Genomic DNA, 25,679 nt, shown 5'->3' on the forward strand with positions numbered 1-25,679 from the left:
CATGTAAGCATGTAGGCTGAGCTTGCCCTCTCCCAGCTCAAAATGTTCACCACAATCAAACACAGCAGGGAAAGGTTGATCAAAATAATGTGTGCAGCAAGTGATGGTAGAGGCACACAACTTAGTACATACATCAGATCTCCCTCTGTCTCTAAGTGCCAGAGGCATCAGCAATGTGGTGTGCATGTGTATGCATGAGACAGAAGATGGGGGCAGGGCTCTATCACTTCATCCCCCTTCTTTCCCTGGCCTTCCATCCACAGGGACTCTGTTTTCTCTGGCTACCATAGAATGTAAATCTCAGGAGAGCATAGAACAACGGGGCTTGGGGTTTCAGAGTGAATTCCAAAGGATCACCAAAATAAGTTTGGTATCTATTAAGATAGATAATCAGACTGTTGTTCCCCCCCAAATCACAGAGGGTTGTCTCCCAAAACCAATTAATCACCATTTGCCTTTTAGTAATAACCACACAATCCCATTTTATGACTGAATCCTATGATTATTCAGTGAAGTCAGTTTCAAAAAGGAAGAAAATAAACAATTCATAATTTACCATATCTGAAGGGGGAAAAAAGTATTATATATATATTTTTTAAAAATGGAAGTTGCACAATTAATTACAAGAGCATTCCAAGAAATAGACTGCAGTAGAAGCCAAACACACATACACAACAATAACTATCTCATAAACAGCTTTCTTTCATGTTCTTAAAGGCGTCATAGATTAGAAAGATATTGTAATAAAATTGTAGTTAGTCTTCATTGTAAAAAGTGCAAGTCCATTAGAAGAATCACAAATGTGTTTGCAACATATACTGCCCTGCAATTTATTTTTACACATTTATAGAAAAGAGATTACATAGAACTATGCAAAATTTTGATTTTATTTAATATTTTTTATTTTGTATTATAAAAATTATATATAATAGTAAAATGAATACCCTCCCAAAGAAACGGGGTTTATTTTGACCCCAGAAGTCATTGAAAAAAATTGGTTTACCCATTTAAAACTTTCTACAGACACCCAATTCCTGTTATGCTTTCTCCCCAATGAACTGCAATGCCCTGAAGTCCCTCTATTCCCTCCATACTGCCTTTATTTTTTAAGTTTGAGGTTCATCAAAAAGTGTAAAGGGGGTCATTCTGGCCCCCAATAGAGTTGGCTTGAAAGTTAAAGTACTTTGCATAATTGTAAATTGGAGATCTAGTGACCCCAACAATTATTGACAAATGATTTTAGCACTGTTTCCATATATTAATACATGAACCAACACCTATTATATCAATTTTACAGGAAGGTGGAGCAAATAGTGAAAACATTTCTCTCCATAATTTATATCCATAGATATTTGTTGTGCAAAAATATCACACTTTTGGCTTTGGGGGTTTACACTACCTTTGAAATTGGAGGTCATTATGACCCCTAAGGAAATCACTTTTTGTAACCTGAATTGTTGTGTATATATAGTAGAAGCAAGTCACACATGGTGGCAATGGCGGGCAATTTGCCCATGGTGGCAACTGTGAGCAAGTCACACATGGTGGCAAATGTGGGCAAGATGCCCATGGTGGCAACTGCAGGCAAGTTGCCCATGGTGGCAAATGCAGGCAACTCGCACATGGTGGCAGTGGTGGGAAACTCACATGGGAGCAACGGTGGGTAAGTCACACACGGTGGCATCTGTGAGCAAGTTGCACATGGCAACAACAGCAGGCAAATAACACATGGTGGGCAAGTTACACAGTTTCTGTATTATAACAGTTAAAAATGATTGCTTTCTTTAAAATAAACAATCTTGTGCTTTAAAAGTGGTGGGGTCACTTTTACCCCATTTACATTTCTGTAAGGATTTGATGTTTTCAATGAGGGATATTTTTGACCCTGATTCCAGATTTTACTCTTCTTTATCCTTTATTGCTGAAGAAAGTTATTCTTGAGGCTTGATTTTTTTCTTAGCAGCCAATGCCATGATTGAGAGAGCTATCAGGTTTCCATTTTGGGGTTTTTAGGTTGGGGTCATTTTGATTCCAATTCCAAAGTAGTGTGATTGGGTTTTTTTCTTGGAATCGTTAAGAGAAAAGCCAAATTCATATCCTAATATAATAACATTTTTAAGGACTACTTAAGAGAATCAGAAATAGAAAGAACTCATCCTGGAATGGTAAAAATGCTACTTATTTCTCCCCTAATTAGTTATCATTACCTAGTTAAATATTTACAGAGTACAATCTATTTCTATTTAAATCAATGGGTGTTTTGCTATTTCCTTCAAAGGAATTAGGATGCAACACCACAGATTTTTTTTGTTTTTGTTTTAAATAACTTCACTTTTCCTTCAATCGCATATTTGCCCAGTCATGGTCATTGGAGAGTTTTTCCACTCCACAGTGTCTTGATTTACTTTAGTTGATTGAACACTATTGCTCCTAAATAATAATTATAAATTAGTATTACTACGCAGCAGATCTTGCAAATTCTGTCTGTGGGTCTTGATCTTACATACGCCAACTATGACCAAAAAGATTGTTCCTGGGAACCAAATATACAAGGCTGAGAAAAATTTCCAGGACAAAAACTGCATGGAAAATTAATTATGCAACTGTCTAGAATTCACAGAGTTCCGTGATTGCTTTGGTTCACTGATACTTTTGTTATTATTTTATTGAATGATAGTTTGGGTTGTTTTATGATTGGTTTTACAGCTGCTGTTTTGTTAATTTTTAATTAGGTGGGGGTTTTTTTTTGCTTTATATTGACTGCCTTGAGCTGTTTTGGGGGCAGGTGGCTAAGAAATAACTTATACAATGAGAAAAAAAGGAATGACTGTTAAAAAAATCTTCAAACAGGAGATGTTCCAAAGCATTGTTTGACACAAACAGTACAATCTTATGCAGTTACTCCAGTTTAAGTTCATTGAAGTCAATGGGCTTAGACTGGAATAACTCTACATAGGATTGCACTGTAAGTGCTGTAGAAGTGTAATTATGGGCAGGGGGTAAATTACAATATCATGTTTACTCTTCACAGCTCTTACACTTTGACTTCTGAGAAATAGTGGAGTCAGAAAGATGGTCAACCCATTACTTCTAATTACCTATATGCGAGGGTCCAATGTGTCCTAAAAGCAGGGAGATGTCTGTGACTCTTGGTATTTATGTAAGACTTTGTTTAGACAAACTACTACATTTTAAGAAAAAGGGGAAGGGGTTATGTTGTTTGATGACTTACTAAAACTGAAGTAAAGACCTGTTAATTGCTTGTCAATGGGAGAAGGAGAAGAAATCCTGTCTCTCCACCCCAAGAATTGATCACACAATCGGCAAAAATCCTTACTCTTCCTGCATGATTCTTTTACCCTAGTAATTTCTGTTTCCACAATGGAGCATCATAGTCCAACTCTGCATGATTTCTATGCTGACTAGAAGTCATTGTTTTTCTAGCAATGTTAAGCTGTGCTTTTCTGTCCAAAACTAGCTCCAGTTTGTATGGCTCAATGCCTCACCATGTTTTTTTAGTAAGCAGCAGAGTTCTTCTCATCACATGAAACTCTCCAACAGGGTTTTATATATTTTACATGTTGCTGTCATGTTAAGCTACAATGATTCTTTAGATGTTAGTAGCATATAGGGAGACCCTATATCAACTTTCACAAATTTAATCTCCCTGAACCACATATTTGGCTGACAAAATAAACACCTCTCAAACCATGGAAAGAAGTATTAGAAAGTCACTAAATTCACCAGAAGATTACAATTAAGACCCCCAAATAATCCAACTTACCCTTGGGCTGCTGAGAGGACTGGTAGACAGGCCAGATGAAGCTCCACTGATTGAACGAGACCTGAGAGAACACAAGAGGAAGAGAATGCCCTGAGAAACTCTAGTCAATTAAATATACAGCACCAATCACCACAATATTTAATCTCTGTATAAATTTGCTGTTCATATTTCAACTGGGAAATCTCCTGTAGACTTAGCATATGTTATGCAGAAAGCATATGTGGAAAAATACACTATTGAACATCCCATCTTTTGTTCATTAGTCTCTCTCTTTCTCTTTCAGGTCAAAGGTTTTCCTTTATATATCTGCAATTTTATGCAATTTGGTCCCCCAGCAAGCTTCTTGTAAAGGTGTTTTACTAGCAAAGGCAGCAAAGTACACACTGCATTGCTAGCAATCCTTTTGAGTCTTTGCTTGAGTTCCCATATCCCTCCACTGAGAGGTAGTACTGAGTCATTCCTTTAGAGAAGGAGGAACACTGTTTGGAAACAGCCACCATCTTTAAACAGAAGTGACAACAATGGAGACAAACCCATTCAACAAGTAATAGACAATATAGACTTTAGACTTAATCTAAAAAGACTTGTAGCATTTTAGAGATTTAACAGATTTACTGCGACATATTGGTCCTCATTCTAATCCGTGGGAGTTAATGCCACAATAAATTTGATACAGTGCACTCTTAAGCATGTACACTCAGAAGTAAATTCCACTTAGTTCAATAGGACTTATTCCTTAGTAAATGTGTTTAGGATTACATCCTAAAGTGCCTAAGGTGCCAGAAGACTCCTTGTGCTGTTGCTGATACATACAATCATAGCTACCTTTCTGGAATTTGTCTGGAATCTATATATTAAATATATAAATGTCTGCAAAATATTAAATGTTTATGTGTATATGACCACATTGATTTGTGTGTTAGTTCATGCATCTATACTATAAAATATAATTGTAATTCTGTATGTATAGTATATGTATCTCTGTACACATATATAATCCATTGCTGATAAAAATATATCTCTACATTTGAAACTCTCCAGTTTCTAGCACTGCAAATATAGCTCTCATTGTCCCTTTTTTCACAATGCCTCTCTAATGTGCAGATGCAATCATCAGTGTAAAGAAGCTTCCTATATGCTGAAGGAATGCAGAGGAAAAAACCCAAACCATTTGAAGCCTGTATTCTGCCAGCAAATGGGGATATAACATAGCAGCGCACAGGCATGAACCTGCAGCTGACCTAGCCTGGCAAGCACTCTGAAGGGAAACATATTTCAAACCACATATTGCACTTTCTTTCAACATGGGCCCTAAAAGGGGGGGGGGTGATTTGACAATTGATACCATGGAGTGTGTACTCCAAAGCCAAGTCACTTTTCTGCCCATATTATCCTAGAAGCTGCATGGGGGACTGTACCCTCAGGCTTAAAAGATTGGCCAGAAGAGAATTGTGTTAGCTGAGACTAAGTAAACACAGATTTTTTGTGGAGCTGCTGTGTCACATTCAAGTTTTCAGCAAAAACTTGCTGCTGCCTAAGTGTTCTTGTCTACCAATCCCATGGAGCTGTCAGTGAAGAGGAGGATCCACCAGATGCAGCCAATCCATTGACAACCTCCCCTGCAGTTTAAAGGGGTAGGGAATAGAGATGGGCATGAACAGCAATACGAACTAAAAAAAGCCACGAACAGCCCAATCAGCTGTTGGCGAACAAGCTGCTTGTGAGGCCCCATTCTAAACAAACAGGTGGTGGTTGCAAGCCTCGTTCGTTGCTGTTTGTCTTGCTATTCTTCAAGCCAGACAATCTGGCAACTGCAATCAATCCCCTTGGCAAACGGAGGCAGGGACTGCCTGAACTCTGTCTGAACTCCTGCTGTTGCCCTGGAAACCCCAACCTAAGCCCAATTTAGCTTGATAGGCAGGTTTTCCTTTCAAGTGTGGAGCTCCAAATTTGTTACAAGGAAGCAAAGAGCAGGGGGGGTGGGGGGCTCCCAGATCTGGTTTTGCAGACAATGAGGGAGAGACAGTTGCTGTTGGCATTTTGAGACAGAGAGAGGGAGAGTGCAATGAAGCTTGAATTTTCTTTATGTATGGTTAGATAGGGATCTACCTCTTCAAGTTCCAGGCCTGCTGCCAGGCACTGGGCCAAGCTATTATTTATTACTAGTACCTTTCCTGCTGCCTGCTCAGGTCAGGTTTCTGGGAGTGGTGTGGTAGGGATCTTGATGGCTGGAGGAGAGCCTGCTCGTGAACAGGTCATATTCGTGAACAGGTCATGTTCGTCAATGTTCATTGTTCATTGTTCATGGATGGCAACAAACAATGAACACCATGTTTGGTTTTTTCTCTGTTCATGCCCATGTCTAGTAGGAAACTGGCCTTGAAAGATGAGCACCATTAGGTGTATGTTCCCTAACTGCCACCATCCATAAAATTGCACCCAAGGAAAATAGAATGTAGTCTATAAATGCTTTCAGTGGAATGTATGCAAGTGCATATTTTATTAAAAGTAACACAATTTATTTATTTACTTAAATTTATAGTCCGCCCTCCCCAACCAAGTGGGCTCAGGGCGGATCACAACAATTTAAAACACACTACACAATTCAACAGCAGTAGCCATTAAAATATAAATAATACATATCATTCATTTAAAACATATCTTAGCACCATGTAAATACAGCTATAAAAAATAAAAACATAGCAGCATGTTATACATTCACCTATCACCGTCTATAGAGCAGATTACAGCGATCATATAAAGATGTGAGATGACTTTGGGCGGGAGGGCACAGAATCTCACCTCCCCACTAGGGGGGAGGGGCACCGCCCAGCATCACCCATATGCCTGGTGGAACAGCTCCGTCTTGCAAGCCCAGCAAAATGCTAACAAGTCCTGCTGGGCCCTGGTCTTGCAAGACAGAGCATTCCACCAGGTTGGGGCCAGGGCTGAAAATGCCCTGGCCCTGGTCGATGCTAGGTGGGCCTCCCTAGGGCCAGGGATCTTTAACAGATGTTTGTCATTTGAGCGAAGAGTCCTCTGGGGCTCATATGGGGAGAGGCGGTCCTGCAGGTACAATGGTCCCAGTCCACTTAGAGCTTTATAGGTTAGTACCAAAACCTTGAACCTGATTCGGTACTCCACCGGTAGCCAATGCAGCTGGCGCAGTACTGGTGTTATATATTCCCATATTGGTGTTCTGGTAATAACTCGTGCCGCTGCATTCTGCACCAGTTGTAACCGCTGGATCAAGCTCAAGGGAAGCCCAGCGTAGAGTGCATTACAGTAGTCCAGTCTAGAGGTGACCATTGCTTGGACCACTGTAGTCAAGTCACGAGATGACAGATAGGGGGAAGCTGCCTGACCTGACGAAGATAGTAAAAAGAGGACCTGGCAACCGCCGAGACCTGATCCTCCATTGTTAAGGAGGAATCAAGAATCACCCCCAGGCTTCTAACTCTCGGAGCCAGTGTAAGCACTGCCCCATCGAGCACAGGAAGCCGAGGTCCCGAATCCACATTTCCACGACTCAAGTACATGATCTCCGTCTTTGTAGGGTTCAGTTTCAGCTGACTTTGTCTCAACCATCCAGCCACAGCTTCAAAAACATGCTCCAGGATATCTGGGGCCAATCCGGGTTGGCCGTCTATCAACAGATAAAGTTGGGTGTCATCTGCATATTGGTGACACCCAAGCCCGAAACTCCACACCAGCTGGGCGAGGGGGTGCATATAGACATTGAACAATAACAGGGAGAGTATCGCTCCTTGTGGCACACCGCATTCTAGTGGCCTACGAGATGATAACCTCTCCCCTAGTGCCACCCTCCATCCCCGATCGTGGAGAAAGGAGACTAGACACTGCAGTGCTGTCCCCCGTATCCCCACATCGGTGAGGCGGTGGGTCAGAAGGTCATGGTCAACCGTATAGAATGCTGCTGACAGATCCAATAAAATCAGCAGTGTCGATCCGTCTCAATCCAGCTGCCTGCGGAGATCATCTGTGAGGGCAACCAACAGCGTCTCCACCCCATGTCCTGGGCGGAAACCGGACTGGAAGGGGTCTAGGGCCAAGGTCTCCTTCAGGAAATTCTGCAGTTGTCCTTTCGCCACCTGCTCAACCACCTTACCCAGAAATGGCAAATTCGAGACTGGGCAGTAGCTGAGCAGATCGGCAGAATCCAAAGATGATTTCTTCAGGAGAGGCTGTACTACAGCTTCCTTTAACGCCCTAGGAAAAACTCCAGAGCTTAAGGATAAGTTAATAATTGCCTCCAAGGAATCCTGTAGTCCGTCGACACTGGCTTTTACCAGCCATGACGGACACGGGTCCAAGGGGCATGTGGTAGGTCGCACCACCTGCAGAACCCTGTCCACCTCCTCCCCGAAAAGTGGGCTGAAACGATCAAATGTCTGCCCCGAAGACGGCCAAGGGGCCTCTAGTTCACATACTGTGGCTGGTAAGTCGTGGCGGAGAGACAAGATCTTGTCAGCAAAAAACCGTGCAAAGTCCTCACAGCTTAACTCCAAATCCAAATTTTGATGGTGTTGGCCTGATGGGGCGACCAATGAATGGACCACATTAAACAATTTAGCCGGGCGTGAGCTAGCTGATGCAATGGAAGCTGCGTAGTATTCCTTCTTCACAGCCTTCACTGCCATCTCATAGGATCTCATAAACAACCTATAAGATGTTCTTGTCTCCTCGTCATGAGATCGCCGCCACAAGCGCTCAAGTCGTCTTAGTTCCCGTTTTTGTTGCTGTAGCTCCTCTGTGTACCAGGGGACTTGGTGATTTCGACAATGAAGAGGACGACGGGGAGCGATTTCATCGATGGCCTCAGAGAGCCGGACCTGCCAGTCCTCCACCAGCTCATCCAATGAACTGCCGTGGAGCATCGGTTCCCTTAGAGCATTCTGGAAACCAATTGGATCCATGAGTCTCCACGGGCGAGCATAAATCTGCTCACCACCCTTGCAGGGTGTGTGTGTGTGGCACCCCCAGCCAAGCCTCCAGAACCGCATGGTCTGACCATGGCACTAACTCTATTTTATCCAGAACCACATCCAGTCCCATCCCAAAAATCAAGTCCAGAGTGTGGCCCGCTTTATGTGTGAGTGCCGATACAAACTGGGAAAGTCCCAGGGTTGCCATGGCTGACACCAGGTCCGCAGCCTGCCCAGAGGTGGCATCATTGGCATGGACATTGAAGTCCCCCAGCACCATCAACCTGGGGTACACCAAGGCCCACCCTGCAACCACCTCCAGCAGGTGCAGCAGGGCATCTGCTGGTGCGCTAGGCGGTCGGTACACCAAACAGACAGCCAAACTTTCCTCAGCACTCCACACCAGTCCCACACAATCAATGCCAGAGATTTTTGGGATGGGAAGCGGTTTGAAGGAGAAACCCTCTCGGGTAGGGATTTCCACCCCTCTGACCCCGTTCGCGACTGATGAAAGACCGAGTATCCTGGAGGAGTCAGTTCACCTAAAGCGACTCCTTCGCCCTCCCTAACCCAAGTCTCGGTCATGCATACCAGGGCCCCATTAGCTGCCGCAAAAGTATCGCACAGTGTCATGGTCTTATTATTTATGGACCTGGCATTACACAACATTAGTGTCGAAGGGGAGTTTCTCCTAGCTCCAACACCAGCGTGTCTCAGGATGGGACGTAGGTTAGAAGGGCACTGAGCCTTCCCATATCTCCCTGACCTTCTCTTCTTTAACCAAGTCCCACCACCATACCTCCCTTGTCCCCAGAGGACTGGGATCCCTGGCCCTATCTCAACTGCCCTCCCTACTTCCATCATCATCACTTTATTGTGCCCAGTTTTTTCTATTTGCAGCAGGAGACAGCATTAACAATGGTCATATAGAGGGTAGCACCAACTCTGCTCCAACCCATTCCTATGTGTCAGCCACCCAGTTCCTTCAAGACCAATCATATCCAATTGAAGATAGAAAATGAAGCTAGACTGCACAGCAGGATAGCAATGAAGATAGACTGCACAGCAGGATGTGGAGGCTGCTATATGCACTGGCTTACTTCCAATGGGATGAGCATTTCTACCTCTCTAATATATTTTGATAGTGCCATTCTTCCAAAGAGCTTAGAGCAGTATAAGTAGTTCTCAGTTTCTCACATCATCGCTGTATCCTCACAACATTCCAGTGAGAAAGATGGGGCTAAGAGACATTGACTGGCCCAAGATTGTTTGGTGGACTTGACAGCAGAGAGGGGGTTTGAATTTAATTCTTCCAAATGCTACCCAACACTCTACTACACTATATTCACTCATTGGGAAGTACAGTGTGTTTAATGAAAGGAGAGCAGCGGATACCCCATACACAATCAAATGTGCACTGGGGGTGTACTCCTACATAAACCATCATAATTTTGTATGGGTCTGTATTTGCAGTTTTGAAATTTCTTTCAAAAGCAAGTATGATGTAGTGATAACAGTGACAGACTAGGATATAGGAGACTGAGATTCAAATCTTCATTCTGGCATGGAAGCTTGCTAGGTGACCTTGGACCAGTCACAAAAAGTCTCAGCCTAACCTACCTCACTAGAAAAAATGGAGAATGATGTGAATAACTATGGATTCCCACTGGGGAGAAAGATGGAGTATAAATAAAGTAAATAAATAATCTCACATATTTTTACAAAGAAATTATACCATACAGTAGAGCCAAAAAAAAAGTTTCTATAGAAAATTTAAATCAATGTAAAATGCTAGGCAGAGTCTTTCCTGTCAGAATTGATAATTATATTGAGAGAATGGGGGATGTATTACCTTCTATCAGACCAAATCTCATCCAACTTCTTTTTTTTCTAAATAGAATTCCATATTCAATTAAAGTTACATTTTAACATGCACAATTTATGCCATTGAAAGCAAAATGCAAAACATATAGGTGGCAAAAGTCAGAGCTGTGTATTGTGATGCATATTTGGATACATATCAGGTGAAAGTCTGCCATATCTTGATCCAACATATGTGTGATATGTGTGCAAAAGACTGCTCAAGCACGTAGCTCTCCTCATCTGGATCAGGGTGAGTGTTTGCTGCCATCACTGCAGATTTGTTTAGAATCTGCAGAATCACTATAGTTTTATACTAGACTTCAGAGGAAATATGGTAGGAGGATGTCCATAAAAATAAATCACCACTTACAAAGTCATCTTACTGAAATTTTCCCATGAACGATTAAGAAGTAGCTCCACTGACTTCAGTGGGACTATGCTGGAAAAACATGATTTTACAGTGTGCAAAAAAAATCCTTGCTGTCCTGTCTTTGACAGTGAAGATTTGTAGCATCAGATTCTTCAGTCATGTTTGCCACTTACATAAAAGGAAAGGGAAATAAAAGACCAACGGTTCACCTAGGCTATTAATTTCTAACCAAATGAGATCTCTGAGGCTACAAACTCTTTGCAGAGATCCCTTGAACTTTCTTTCATTTGAAGAAGTGAAAATGAAATATTATTTTATAAAGGAAATGGTTGCATAATACTCAACTCATCCCACTCAATTCATCCCATAACAGAAGAACTTTTCAAAAGGTTGTAATACACTGAATTCATATATATTTCATGATTCGGGAATACATTATTAATGAAAAATTGCAGAGGCACATATGCATACTATTTGGACAGATTTCTACATACTGACCATTCAACTAATTCCATGTGAAAATAAAAAAGGTAGAGTTGGACTAATTAAATATTGTATTTTTCTTCCATAATGAGAATTGTGTTTGGGGATACTGGACTATATTAAATGCTGCTAAAGAAAAAAAAGTATGTTACACCCTGTGAACTTCCTCTTTGCATTTTAAGAAATTCTGTGCACCAATTCAGGAATATTTTGCTTATTAATTGAGTGTATTATGTGCCTCAAGTCACCTCTGACCTATGGTGACCTCATGAATGAAAGACCTCCAAAATGTCCTATCATTAACAGACTTGCTCAGATCTTGCAAACTGGTGGTGGCTTCCTTCATTGAGTCAATGCTGATTAATTATCTGCCTTTTAAAGAACTGATTTATAATAAATAGGCATGTCATTCAAATGTCAAAACCTTCTGAAGATACTGGAAGAAGTATAAGATGACTTACAAAATTTACCATTTGTTGTAAGAAAAGACCATAATTAATACTTTATTTCCTTTCACAATAACACCAAAGTCAGAACAGTAAACAAAAGTTAAATAAGTGTATCCTTAACTCTAAGTTCCACAGATTAAAATTTTCCTCAGTGATTAAAATCCACCCCCAGTCTTACACCTACATCACTTATATAAGTTAACTAATGCTGAATGTTGGAGCTCTTATGTACCAAATGCTGACTTCATTCATTCATATTTTTTGGAAAATGTTCAATAATAATACCCTTTTGGACAAAGAGTTTGGATTTGATTACTGACATGAAAAAGACTCCTTTGATTCTAAAATTGTATTATTGGGTCATTTAAGAAATAATCTTCCCTCAGATGCTGAACTGAGTACTTATCTAATAATAGTTGCATTACTGCAGTGTGGCATGAACATGTGGGGGGTCATCAGGACAAAAGCTGAGATAAAGCATCATGGGCATGGGAGAGAAATGGGAGCATGAGATAGAGAGGTGATGTGCAAGAGACAGGGAAGGAAGCAAAGGGCATGGGAAAGACAGGTGCCAGAGAAAACATGCATGGGGGGGGGGGCACATAGAGGAGATTGATTCTTCCCTAATCCACTGATAGGAACTGGGCGAGAGCATTGTGTGCACTTGGATATACTAACCAAAACTCTAGCTATGGGCCTTGAACAAATGGTGTAAAGCTTTACTTTATTATTACAACAGGAGGGAAACCATAACATTTCAAAGACATTTTAGAAACCTTAACATTTCAGCCAAACAGACCTGTCCGAAGTTATCCTTGAAACAAGCTTGCAGTTCAATGTCTTAAAATGTATCACAATAATAAAATAGATCTTACTGTGGCAAATTAGAGTGGAAAGCGGGTCTGCTATCTCTAGATGTGAGCTACAATTATTGAACTGGAAATAGCTGTTTACATGTAACCTGCCTGGAAGCTGCAAAGGCATTTATAATCTTTACAAGGTTAACTTTTCTCTTCTTATTCAGGTGATGTAAATTTCTCACAGATAATAACACTTTAGATCCCTGCAGAGCTCTCCACCAAGAGCTCAATGAAAACATCTGTCAGACTATAGGCACACCTATCACAGTGTGGTAGAGTGTGATGTAAATGCTTCATTACCATGAGATTGTGACAACTGCATTGCTGAGGCATGTCTTCGATGACTCTAAAAGAGGTTTTTGTGAGAGAGCACACCGTAACACCTGTCAATCATCTGATTCACATTCCTCATCCATTCTGCGAAGCTCACCTGCTTCACAATAAAGCCACTTCAGAAACTGGATCTTTGCTTGTGCCTTTGTTACACCCTTCCCACTTGTCAATACAAAAGCCTTAGCAACATGGAATGAAGCCATCAAATTGGGCAGTCCATTAATAGACTTCTGCCATTAAAAGACTTATGCTTTTTCCAAGCTTTAACTAGTAACAAATGACTATCAAATATTTTTTAAAGACAAATTAAAACCAAAAAACTATTACAGAATTGTCATGTTTCATTATAAGCCAAAACCAAACTGGACAGAGATAACTCATGGCTCACTATGCAAGAGGTCATCATCAGAATATTTGACCACACTCTGTCTCTGCCTTCCAAAAGAAAGCGACATTAAAGAATAATAAGAAAATGACAGAAAACAGAGTTAAATGTTCTAGGTATAGGAGACAGGTGTTACCTGCCATCTTTTCCCCTGCCAGAACCTCTATACCTTTAATAATTTCATAACAAGCCAGAACTCATTCCCCACCTTCCCATTCCTGATAAAGCAGTATCCATTGACTTTCTGACTCTCACACAATTGTTAAAAGAAATCACACTAGAAGAAGTAGAATTTAAATTCTAAAATCCCAGAAGTAGGCATAGGTTATACATGTTGGTTTGAATAACTTGGTAATTGTCAGGACTGATGCTGAGCATTTTAAATTGCCCGGTCCCTATCATATTAGGGGCCTTGGCATATATACTTTAACAGCATATCTGACTCCTTTGAAATTCCCCATAGCCTTGATCACTTTATAGCATCCTAGGGGATCAGCAACCATCCCCACCCCCCACCCTGTTGTGGGAAAATATATACTGGGCTTGATACAGCTCAGATCTCTCCCACTTTCTCCTCCTTTTAGCAGCCATTTGATCATGGGAAAGTTGATTCCCCAAACTGTAGGACCTGCATGGACTAACAGCCACCTTGGTTGGTAGACTGCTGTGGGGCAGAGGAAAGGGGTGAAATTGCCCTGTCTAGCACTTCTATCTGTGCATCTGGTTCTTCTGTCAGTGCATAACAGGAAGGACAGATCTAAGCACATGAAGCACAGGGCAGAGTGATGGGATAGGTTTTTCTTATTCTATAAGATACAAGGAAAACCAATTAATCACATACAGAGAGGTACTTGGAGAGTTGTACTGTTTCTTCCTGAAACTCTTTTTTATAATGAAATGTCATGTCATAATAAGGAATCTTTAATTTGTGCTCATTAAAAGAGAAATGTCTCTCCCCCAAAATGAGAAAAGGTCCCACAACAGGTATAATCCAAAACTGGAGCTTACCCCAATGCGTCAGCACTCGTCATCCTTGGTAGAGGAAAAGAGACAAGAGGGAGAGAGAAAGAGAGGGACATGGAAGCAGGTGGAGAGAAGAGTACGAAAAGCAAAGTGAAAAACTGTTCAGAGAACGGCATGGACATTATTACTGCCTCAGGCATCAGCTGCTGATGCACCAGTGGGGAATACTTGTAGGAGAGGAGGATTTCATTCACTAGACAAATATTTCCATACTGCTCATAAACATAGAAGGTGTTTCCATCAGGGAATATGGTGGCAGACACAGCAGGTGAAAAGGAGAAGAACAGAATGCAGCTTGCCCACCCTGTCTATAAGCCAGTCTGCAGAGCCAGCAGCTCATGTTGAATTTGCTTTTTCATGGCAAATCATTATGGTATGCACAGTTAACTGCAATGACTGAGAAGGATGTGGACCCTTTCCCATTTTGCTCATGTAACATTCTCCTGCCTTTCCAAAATGTTCTTTGGGAAATTTGCTTCTCCTATATATATATATCTATAGTTTTTAAAACAATGATCATTAAGATCATCATTTCTGAGTGGGTGGGTGAACAAATTGCAACTCACTGAGAAATGGTCCTGTGAGAACTCTGCTGAAATTTATGAAAAGAGATAAGTGGCATTGCAAGACTCTTATTCATTTGAATGAGGCTTATGTAGAACTCCCCAATGAAATGTGCCCCAACTTGCAAGCTACCCTCCTTTAATTAGAGCTTATATAAGAGACTACACCAGCTTTCAGTTAAATACTAATCAACTCTCAAGTAGGTAACATGCACTATTTGTTCCTGGCCCTTCCCACTTATCCACTGGCCTGACTGTCAGATGCATCTGACGAAGAGAACGTGATTCTTGAAAGCTTATGCTACAATAAAATTGGTTAGTCTTAAAGGTGCTACTGGACTCTTTTTGATTTTGCTACCACAGACTAACACGGCTAACTCCTCTGCATCTAAATAATATGAATTACAACATAAAACATTGTTCACTCCAGCAGATAATTTATAGCAGTAATCCACTTTCCTAGGAGTAAGTCTCACTGAATAAAATGGAACTTAGATCTACTTAGGCTTGTTCTGTAAATCTTCCCCAGCACACACTGTATGCAATTTGAGAAGCTCATGTTCTAAATGACTGTGCTCTTCAGTCCTGTAAATACCCACACCCCTTGCTCTGCTAATATACTATCTGTCAACAAGCTGGGATCTGTTCAACTCTTCAGTAATGACATCAGGGCTTTTTTTCAGCTGGAATGTGGTGGAACGGAGTTCCGGAACCTCTTGAAAATGGTCACATGGCTAGTGGCCCCGTCCCCTGATCTCCAGACAGAGGGGAATTTAGATTGCCCTCTGCGCCGTGGCATGGAGGGCAATCTAAACTCCCCTCTGTCTGGAGATCAGGGGGCAGGGCCACCAGCCATGTGGCCATTTTCTCTGAGGGCAACCCACTGAGTTCCACCACCTCTTTTCCCAGAAAAAAAGCCCTGAATGACATTATTGCCAGATCTATATGTATCATTTCAAACAGATTAGAAATATTTCTGGAAAGTCATGGTAGATCCATTTTCCAAACTGTAACCTTTGTATCCTTCCTTGCAATCCCTTCCCGCTTTGTGAAATTATATTTAATATTACTGATGTGCAGAAATAATTCTCTCTCTCTCTCTCTCTCTCTCTCTCTCTCTCTCAAACACACACACAGACACAGAAGGTTAAATTTTATTCTCAGTTACACTGCAAATCTACTTTTCCTGAGAGTTCCCAAGTAGATTCTCTACAACCTTGGATGTGCTTCTGCCTGTATATAATTCATACACAAGTACAGAGAAAGAAAACAGAAATAACTATGGATTAGATTGAATGGAAGAGTTCATGGAAGGAGTTGGTGGAATGGCTTTTCCTCTGCCTTCCCCAAACAGTCTGAAACTCCTCTCTGAGGTTCAGGAGACAAGCAAAATGCACAACATGATGGGGTGCTACAGCAACAAGTGGGAATTAGGTAAAATTGCCTCTTTCTCTTCCATGTGAGGGTTGCATCAGTGGAGAAGTGAGACAGAGGAGCTTTTAAGCTCTTCCTACTCTTCCTACTCCTTCCGCAAAATCATCCTCTGGATCCAACCCTGTATCTATCTATGTCAATATAGACATATTAAACCTATGTATTTTTCTGGGTTTGGAAATGTTTTCCCTGAAAGTGAAAGGCACTGAGAATTTTAACCATGAGAATGGGCATCAAATTGTCAATGGGGGAAGAAAGAAGGGAAATGAGGTTATTTAAATAAAAATAATCCCAGAACACAATAACCCAGCAGTGCAGACACGTGTATTTCCTACAGTACTAATGCATGTGAACTACAGAGCTGCAGCGACTCAGATATAGAAGAAAAGCACTGAGGGGACAGAGCGACAGATGAAGGAAGAAGAAAAAGAGAGGGAGAGGGAGAAATGGCAGAAGATAGGGACAGTGGCCTCAGCTACCAAGACAACTGTGTGCATCTAGAGGGGCAGGGTCCTTAAAGATGCAGTATTCCTCTTAAACCAAAATAGGAGTAACATTAAGACATTGATCAGGCACCATTTCAAAAGTTTAATTTTGTTGACCCGACAAAGGGAATATTGTGCGTGAATGTGTATGTGTGCGTGTGTGCGGGGAAGGGGGGCATTCTTCTCTGGCTCTAGCACTTTGTTGACCTGTATTTTCTATTCCTTCCATAACAAGACAGAAAAATAAAATCTAAGAAACCTCTTTCCTTTTCATGGTTCTCCACAACTTAAGTGGATCACTCTCTGCTCTTCTTGTAGCTCAGAAAACTGCTTCTGTGGTATACAGCTAAGATTATGGGGGTGGCTTTAAAGGATTTCTGCTGCAGCTTCTGAAGCCCCGAATGGCATATAGCACTCACCTTCCTCCAGAGGTCACAGAGCATGGGTGGATTTATATGCACTGAATAAGGCTTGCAAATGGCCTAACGTACCTCCAAATTGTGATGCTGCGAATCCTAATTTAATTCACTTGCCAAATGAATTTTCAAGGTATGGAAACTTCTGGACCGTGCTTTAGTTGAGCCATTCATAAAAATGTTAAAATAATGTACATCTGCTAGATGGAAAAACTTGCACAGACTTCAAGGCACGAAAAGGCCCCTCCCAAGTCTGTATTTGGGGCTAAACAAGAGCTCAACCAGGAGGGAGAGGAAGTAAAAATAATGGTATAATGGTATAACTGTGACTGTGACAGCATATTTATATTGTTCTTACATAGCCAATTTGCTTCACAGAGGACTGATATTAAGGCCTTGTAAAGTAGATCTGCACCAAACAGACAGCAACCATCTTGATAATGGAGATGTATAGAGTCAAGGGGAAAAGCTGCCGGCATTCGGTGAGTGGGCTGTTCTTTAAGGACATGTGGAAAGGGCCTAAGAAGGGCTGGCAGGACAAAGGAACATCTTTTGGGGTGTTTTTTTGGGAAAAAATTCTACCACTGGCACATTTGGTGGAAATGTTAAATTGGCCAATATTAGAAGAAATATCAAAAAAACCTAAAGGGAAACTAGATGAAGCCAGAAAGACCAAGACAAAAAGTATTTTCTTGGACAGATGCCATAAAGGCCTTGATTCTGATGATGAAGGAGAAAAGAATAAGGGCAGGTTACAGTCCTGATCTGTCTTGCCTGAATTTGGACAAGCCTAACAAAATGCAGTTAGGTTTTCAGAATCCCATCCCAGTATAGTCACTTCAGGCAGAGGTTTGTATCAGGGCTTTGGCTTGTGCAACTGTGCTTGGGGACTCCCTGATGAGCACCGCACAAGACAGCAGCAACAGTTCATTATTTCTTCCCAGCTTGTGAACAGCTATGTGTTCCTGACAGTTTGGCTGCACTGCTCTTTTCCTGCAGGCTCTCATAAAATGGAGTGCCTCATATCCTGTACCAGAATCTGACCATCCATCTGCTGATAGAGTACCTTCTATGAACAACTTCAAAATGGGTTTTTAAATTTATTTAGTGACTTTCTCAGCCCAGAAGCAATCAGTATGGAAAGTTTCTAGGGTTTCATCTAAGCCAGAGTTGACTATTCCAAAAGCTATCTGCAATAGCCAGTATAGCATAATGGCAAAGAGAAGGATTGGGATTAGACATGGGCACGAACCAGAAAAAATCCGAACCATGGGGTTTGTGGTTCGTGGAGTTTCCACGAACCACGAACCGGCACGGAACTGGCCCAGTTACAAACCAGTTTGTGGTTTGTGGGGTTTAAATTCCCCTTTCCGGCAGGGAAAGGGGCCTTTAATCATTTAAAGAGCCCTTTCCTGCCACTTACAAGGGGCAAGACCCTTTAAACTCCCCAAACCCCAGTTGCGGCAGGGAATCCCCCCTGCCACCTGCCAGCTGATAGTTTAAAGGGACCTGCTGCTTGCAAGCAGCAGGGCCCTTTAAACTCCCCAAACTTCAGCTGCAGCTGCCATTTGAGGGGTGAAAAGGGTGCTTTTGGCCTTCTCCTCTGCTGCACAGGCCTGCAGGGCAGCCAAGGAAGCCTCCACCACCCCAGCATCAGAGGGAAGGTAAGTGGGGGGCTGGGGGGTGAGGGGCTGGTGGTTGTGCCGTTTAAAGGGCCCTGCTGCTTGCAAGCAGCAGGTCCCTTTAAACTATCAGCTGGCAGTCAGCCGGGGGAGATCCCCCCTGCCACCTGACAGTTTAAAGGGACCTGATGCTTGCAAGTGGCAGGAAAAGTTTAAATGGCCATTTCCCCTGGGGAAAATGGCCATTTAAACTGGCCCTTTAATATGAACCAAATGAACCAGTAGTCCAGTTCATGGAAGTTCATGGAAATGAACTTCCATGAACCCTGGTTCACAAACCCCGAACCAGGCTGGTTCATGGGTTTTTTTTGGTTCGTATTTAGGTTCATGCCCATCTCTAATCAGGATGTCTCCACTTCAATTTTTGCCTTTTCTATGGACTCAGTAGGTCTACAGTAGGACTCAGTAGGTTTAACAAGCCACTCTCTTTTTTTCTCAGCCTTAACCCCTGATAGGTTTTGAGACTAACAGGGCTGTTGTAAGGAATACAACATGACTTGTGAGAATCATAAGAAGCACTATGAATACAAGTCTAAAGAACCACACAAATGAAAAGTGTAATTGTTAATCATGTTACTTCTGGAACATATATCACCTGGGATTGCTTCCTGTATAAGGGATGCCTTTGAGTATGTGTGGAATATAACAGTCGTAGATCCAGAAAAGTTAACCATGTTAGTCTGTAGTAGCAAAATAGAAAAGAGTCCAGTAGCACCTTTAAAACTAACCAACTTTACTGTAGTATAAACTTTCGAGAATCACAGTTCTCTTCATCAGATGCAATCAGATGCATCTGACAAGGAGAACTGTGATTCTCGAAAGTTTATGCTACAGTAAGGTTGGTTAGTCTTAAAGGTGCTACTGGACTCTTTTCTATTTTGGAATATAATGGATGCCTTTGAGTACGTGTGGAATATTTTTTCTTTACCATTGTGCAAAGACCGTGAGTTTGCACACATTAAGACTATTCAGTTTCAATGCACTTATAGTGATCATCTGAAAACAAATCTTATTTCACACAGGAAAATCTAGTAGCAGACAATTGCTAAAGTGCATTAAAAATGTATTACCCTATGCAGGGCTTTTTTTCTGGTAAAAGAGGTGGTGGAACTCAGAGGGTTGTCCTCGGAGAAAATCGTCACATGGCCAGTGGCCCCGCCCCCTGATCTCCAGACAGAGGGGAGTTTAGATTGCCTTCCGCGCCACTGAGCGGCGCGAAGGGCATTCTCAACTCCCCTCTGTCTGGAGATCAGGGGGCGGGGCCACCAGCCATGTGACCATTTTCAAGAGGTTCCGGAACTCCATTCCCCCGTGTTCCTCCTGAAAAAAGCCCTGATCCTATGTATGTGAAAGCAGCCAAAGAGGGTTGAGCATCATTGCTTCTGTTGTTACAGATTAAGCACTGAAGAATGAAGTTGAAAAGCACTCTTACAGCAAAGCTACAAGTGACTTTCTCCACGTGGAGAACACTAGATTTTTTCGCAAGGTTTCCTGGGAAATGAAGTCCAAGTAGTCCTTCCCCTCTGTTAGAATCGCTGCCTGAAGAGCCACAAAAGGGCTTCATTTGGGGGTGGGCAGCTGTTACTTTCTCCCAGGGCATCTTGCAGACTGCCTGCTCCCAGGGGATCTGCTCTGGAGAAAGTGGCTGCGTCGGTGAAGCTTCAGCCGCAGCGACAGTGGAAGGATCTGCTGCAGATTCTTCCGCTGTCGCTGAGGCTGCAGCTTCACCGACTGTAACACTGTGAAAGAAAATGAGTTCTTATTCAGACTTGGTTGGGTCTCTTTTTCTTATGCAAGCAAATTTGCCCCAATGGAGAAGGTAAGTACTGCATCTTTAAGGAATAGCAGTGAGGTAAAGGAGAGGAACAGATTGTTGGTGTTTATACCTTTCTTCTTTGTTGAATTTGGGATTGGCTTCACAGATATCCAGGCTTTTACTGAACATTGTTTTACTATGGCAGGAACAAAGTGAGAAAACAGAGTTACTAATGTGGACATTTGCCTGTCGCAGTCCTTAAGACCCAACCACCCCAAATTGCCCCACCCCTCTCCAATAAATGTTACTAAACAATGATCTTGTTCCTTTAATGACGGATGTCTCAATTCTGAGAAGTACCAAGACCACCATAAATGGAGGGGACTTTTGGTTCATATTTGGCCTTATTTTGCACCAAGAAAAGCCAGCAGGGGATTTGATAGTAAACTTAATGTTGAAAGATCAAGCTAATAATAGTTCGTAACATGAAGTAAGAGAAATGTCATACAAACCATGTAGTCTACACAGTACTTCTTGCACATAGCCTCCCAAAACAACAGTTGATCCACAAATGAAATGCAGACCCAAGCTAGAATCGTATTTGTTAGCAGAAACATGTAACACATGTTGAAATTCAGACAGGAACATAGAAAGCTACTGTTATTATACATGGTCATGAGAACGCAGATTCCATCTGGAAATTCAAAATGGAACACACCTTGTTCCCACAAATCCTCTCTCAGAATCATAACAACTGAGAAGTAACATTTCTAGATCTCATTAAAATACAGGAGCGTAGTCTACACCAGTTGATTTGGAGGTTTTCAGTTCCTAATATTGTATACTATTCTAAATAAACAAGCAAAACAAAATTAGTTTGTTAATGACCTAATTTCAGGAAGTTTTCTTCCAGTTTATATTCTGTTCACTGCACCCCACCTTGTTTACTTTAAGTTTTAGACCCTAACACACAAATATTTGGAGGGAAATAATCTGTTGCAGGAAAATGCACCATGAATATAGGAACTGCTATGGCATTGATGTATCTTGGAGGAGATGGATGGCTTAATTTAAATATGATGAACAAGAACAGTTTGGTGTACTAAATCCCTCACAAGAGAAAGAACAGAAGGAAATGAAGTTTACAGTAATCAAAACAGCAAATGGAGAAGGAGGATTCTTAATAAAGTAACGCTGAAAAACCAAGTTGATTTCAGGGTTTCCACAAATTATTCCTTTGGTTGCAGTGAACCATAAGAATACATGAAGATCCAGAGATTCTGAGGGGAAGACATAGACACTGAAGCTATCCCACAGTACTTTTTAAGTAAGACCAATCAACACAGAATTAAGCACAATAAATATTACTGCACTTTTAAGCGAAATCTCTCACACTGCCAGGAAGACAATGAATGGTAACAAAAAATTTCAAAATGCACAACCAGATAGAAAGCAATTTGGACATCCAAGTTTTGCTGGTGCACAGCCTCAAGCTTATACTATGTTCAGTAAGGGACAATTTCTTTAAGCCCACATCAAAGAAAGGCCGGAGCTCTCTCCAATGCTATTTATTCTTTAGCATTCCCACTTCATACTACCCAAACTTAAAGACTGCAATTCTGGTAATGTTAGAGTGATCGGATCTGCTGTCCTCAAGTGGGTGCCAGATATGCAGGATACCAGCATTTCCAATTAGGTCACTGTTATATACACTCATTCTACAAAGAAGGAAATGTTCATAGAAGCAGGAGAATGGCATTGAGATTCAAAGCATAAATCACTGAAGCATCCTTACTAATCCGGTACTATTAAGTATGCTTCTTCTCTCTTCCTTTACATCTAACTAAGAGGTCAAGTATTCATTCTCCTAAAGTCCTTGTTCAGTGCTCAACAAATGTCTTGGAAAACAAAAAAAAGAGCATGGACATTATGGGTTGAGGGTATGTCAGTATGGCAAACCTATATAGGTTTCTTATGTTTAACTGTCATGTTTCCTGCAAATAATCTTAAGAACTGTAGTTTGGAGAGGGTGCTGAATAGGGGTGTGCAAAGGCACACTGTTTCGGGATTCTCGTTTCGGGTATACCCGAAATGAGAATCTGTTTCGGCAACAGCTAAATCCGAAACGGCAAGCCGTTTCGTGTTTAGCGGTTCGGGTATTGTTTCGGGTTGTTTCGGGTTTCTTTTCAATGGGAAAATGCCTCCGTCTTCCCGGATGCCTGGGGGAGGCATTTTCCCACAGAATCAAGCCAAAATTGGTGGAGACCTTCCTCTAACTCCTCTCTAACAACTCCCCAAGTTTCAGACCGATTGGACTTTGGGGGGCCATGTTATGGCCCTCCAGACCAGGTCCCCCTATCCTCGCCTAAAAAAGGGAAACGTGAACGTATTTTTAGCTTGCTGCTGCTAATCTTCTAAATTATTTCCTATGGGGAAAAATGAAGAGGCAGGCTTGTCTTGCCAGGGGTGGCATATTGCATGCAAAATGCCCCCCAACCCTCAGGAGCCCTTCTCCCACCTTTCCTCCCACCCCCCACCAAGGCACAGCCTGCTCCCACTTGGGGGGGCATTTCATGGCCTCCCCAAGTAGGAGCTCTTTTCTCCACCAATTCCACCTGGGGGAGGCTTGTCTTGCCAGGGGTGGCATTTTGCATGCAAAATGCCCCCAACCCTCAGGGGCCCTTCTCCCACCTCTACTCCCACCCCCCACCAAGGATCAGCCAGCTCCCACTTGGGGGGGGGCATTTCATGGCCTCCCCAAGTAGGTGCTCTCAGCCCCCAAAGTCCACCCCCTACAGCCCCACACAAACCCAATTCCCCCCCCAGCTGCCACACACAGACCCAAATCCCCACATTAGCCCCTCACAGACCCAAATCCACCCCCAGCAGCCCCACGCCCATAACCCCAGGAACAGGCTGGCCAGCCCTCCCCTTTTGTTCCCTATGCTGGGAACTTCTAAACTCTCTTTCCCAGGGCAATTCCGCACAGCCCAGGGGTGCCACAATGGTGGGCAAACTTCTGAGTGCCAACTTGTCTCTGGGAAAGAGCACCTGACCTGACACACAGACAACCACCCCCTGACACTCCCACCACCTACAGAGGAGGCTGGCCAGCCTCCCCATTGTTCCCTATGATGGGAACCAACTGCACAACAAAGAATAAAACACAAACAACACAAAATAAAGTTTTAAAAAAAATAAAAATAAAGCTGTTCAAGAAATAAATTGTTTTTGACAGGAATTGTGCTTTTGTGATTCTCCGATGTTAAATGAGTTGTGTTAATTTTTCTGTGTGGGGGACTGCTGGTGTAATGTGTCATAATGCTTTGCCTACTCGTACTTTGAAAGGGAGAAAATAATTTTTTAAAAACTTTATTTTGTGTTGTTCGTGTTTTATTCTTTGTTGTGCAGTTGGTTCCCATCATAGGGAACAATGGGGCTGGCCGGCCAGCCATCTCTGTAGGTGGTGGGGGAATTTGAGGGAGGGTGTCTGTGGTTCAGGTGCTCTTTCACAGGGACAAGCTGGCACTCAGAAGTGTGCCCACCATTGTGGCACCCCTGGGCTGTGCAGAATTGCCCTGGGAAAGAGAGTTTAGAAGTTCCCAGCATAGGGAACAAAGGGAGAGGGCTGGCCTTTGCCATCCTGTTCCTGGGGTTATGGGTGTGGGGCTGCTGGGGGTGGATTTGGGTCTGTGAGGGGCTAATGTGGGGATTTGGGTCTGTGTGTGGCAGCTGGGGGGGAATTGGGTTTGTGTGGGGCTGTAGGGGGTGGACTTTGGGGGCTGAGAGCACCTAATTGGGGAGGCCATGAAATGCCCCCCCAAGTGGGAGCTGGCTGATCCTTGGTGGGGGGTGGGTGTAGAGGTGGGAGAAGGGCCCCTGAGGGTTGGGGGCATTTTGCATGCAAAATGCCACCCCTGGCAAGACAAGCCTCCCCCAGATGGAATTGGTGGAGAAAAGAGCTACTTGGGGAGGCCATGAAATGCCCCCCCCCAAGTGGGAGCAGGCTGTGCCTTTGTGGGGGGTGGGAGGAAAGGTGGGAGAAGGGCTCCTGAGGGTTGGGGGGCATTTTGCATGCACCCCTGGCAAGACGAGCCTGCCTCTTCATTTTTCCCCATAGGAAATAATGAAGAAGATTAGCAGCAGCAAGCTAAAAATACGTTCACGTTTCCCTTTTTTAGGCGAGGATAGGGGGACCTGGTTTGGAGGGCCATAACATGGCCCCCCAAAGTCCAATCGATCTGGAACTTGGGGAGTTGTTAGAGAGGAGTTAGAAGAAGGTCCCCACCAATTTTGGCTTGATTTGGTGGGAAAATGCCTCCCCCAGGCGTCCGGGAAGACGGAGGCATTTTCCCATTGAAAAATCCGAAACAACCCGAAACAACCCGAAACGTTTCGGAAATCGCTGTTTCGGATTACCCAAAACGTTTCGGATTTTCTGAAACGTTTCGGGAGAACCCGAAACAACCCGAAACAGGTTGTTTTGGGTTTTTTTCGGGTATCATATACCCGAATTGCACACCCCTAGTGCTGAATGTTAGAGAGGCCTATGCCCTTCCACACAGAACTACAGTCTATTCCCAAGGAAGAGGGAATTGTGGTGAAGCTTATATAAATATGTGACATAGATACACAACTTGAGCATCTTTAGGATACTATCATGGCCTTCCAAATATGGAGATCTATAAAAGTCTACTCACATGGGCTGCTTAGTGTTCAATACTTTTATAAGCCCTATAAAGTTTGTCTCTTAGCTGGAGGTACTTGGTATTTTGTTACTGGTGGTTGTGACAGATGATATCCCTGTCTGCACTACCTTCAGATGTTCCAAATAATTATGCTGTAGG

At 42.6% G+C, this 25,679-nt stretch overlaps 1 protein-coding gene across 1 annotated transcript in view; it reads right to left on the reverse strand.

The window, feature by feature from the left end:
- The window catches only part of BRSK2 (BR serine/threonine kinase 2), a 612,383-nt gene that overhangs the window by 62,416 nt on the left and 524,288 nt on the right, over positions 1-25,679 (reverse strand). The window contains exon 13 of the mRNA XM_054972235.1: positions 3,785-3,845. Within this exon, the coding sequence (XP_054828210.1) occupies positions 3,785-3,845 (61 nt within the window). The remainder of the gene's footprint in view (positions 1-3,784; positions 3,846-25,679) is intronic.

Source organism: Eublepharis macularius, chromosome 2, assembly GCF_028583425.1.
Source record: "Eublepharis macularius isolate TG4126 chromosome 2, MPM_Emac_v1.0, whole genome shotgun sequence".
Lineage (NCBI taxonomy): Eukaryota > Metazoa > Chordata > Lepidosauria > Squamata > Eublepharidae > Eublepharis > Eublepharis macularius.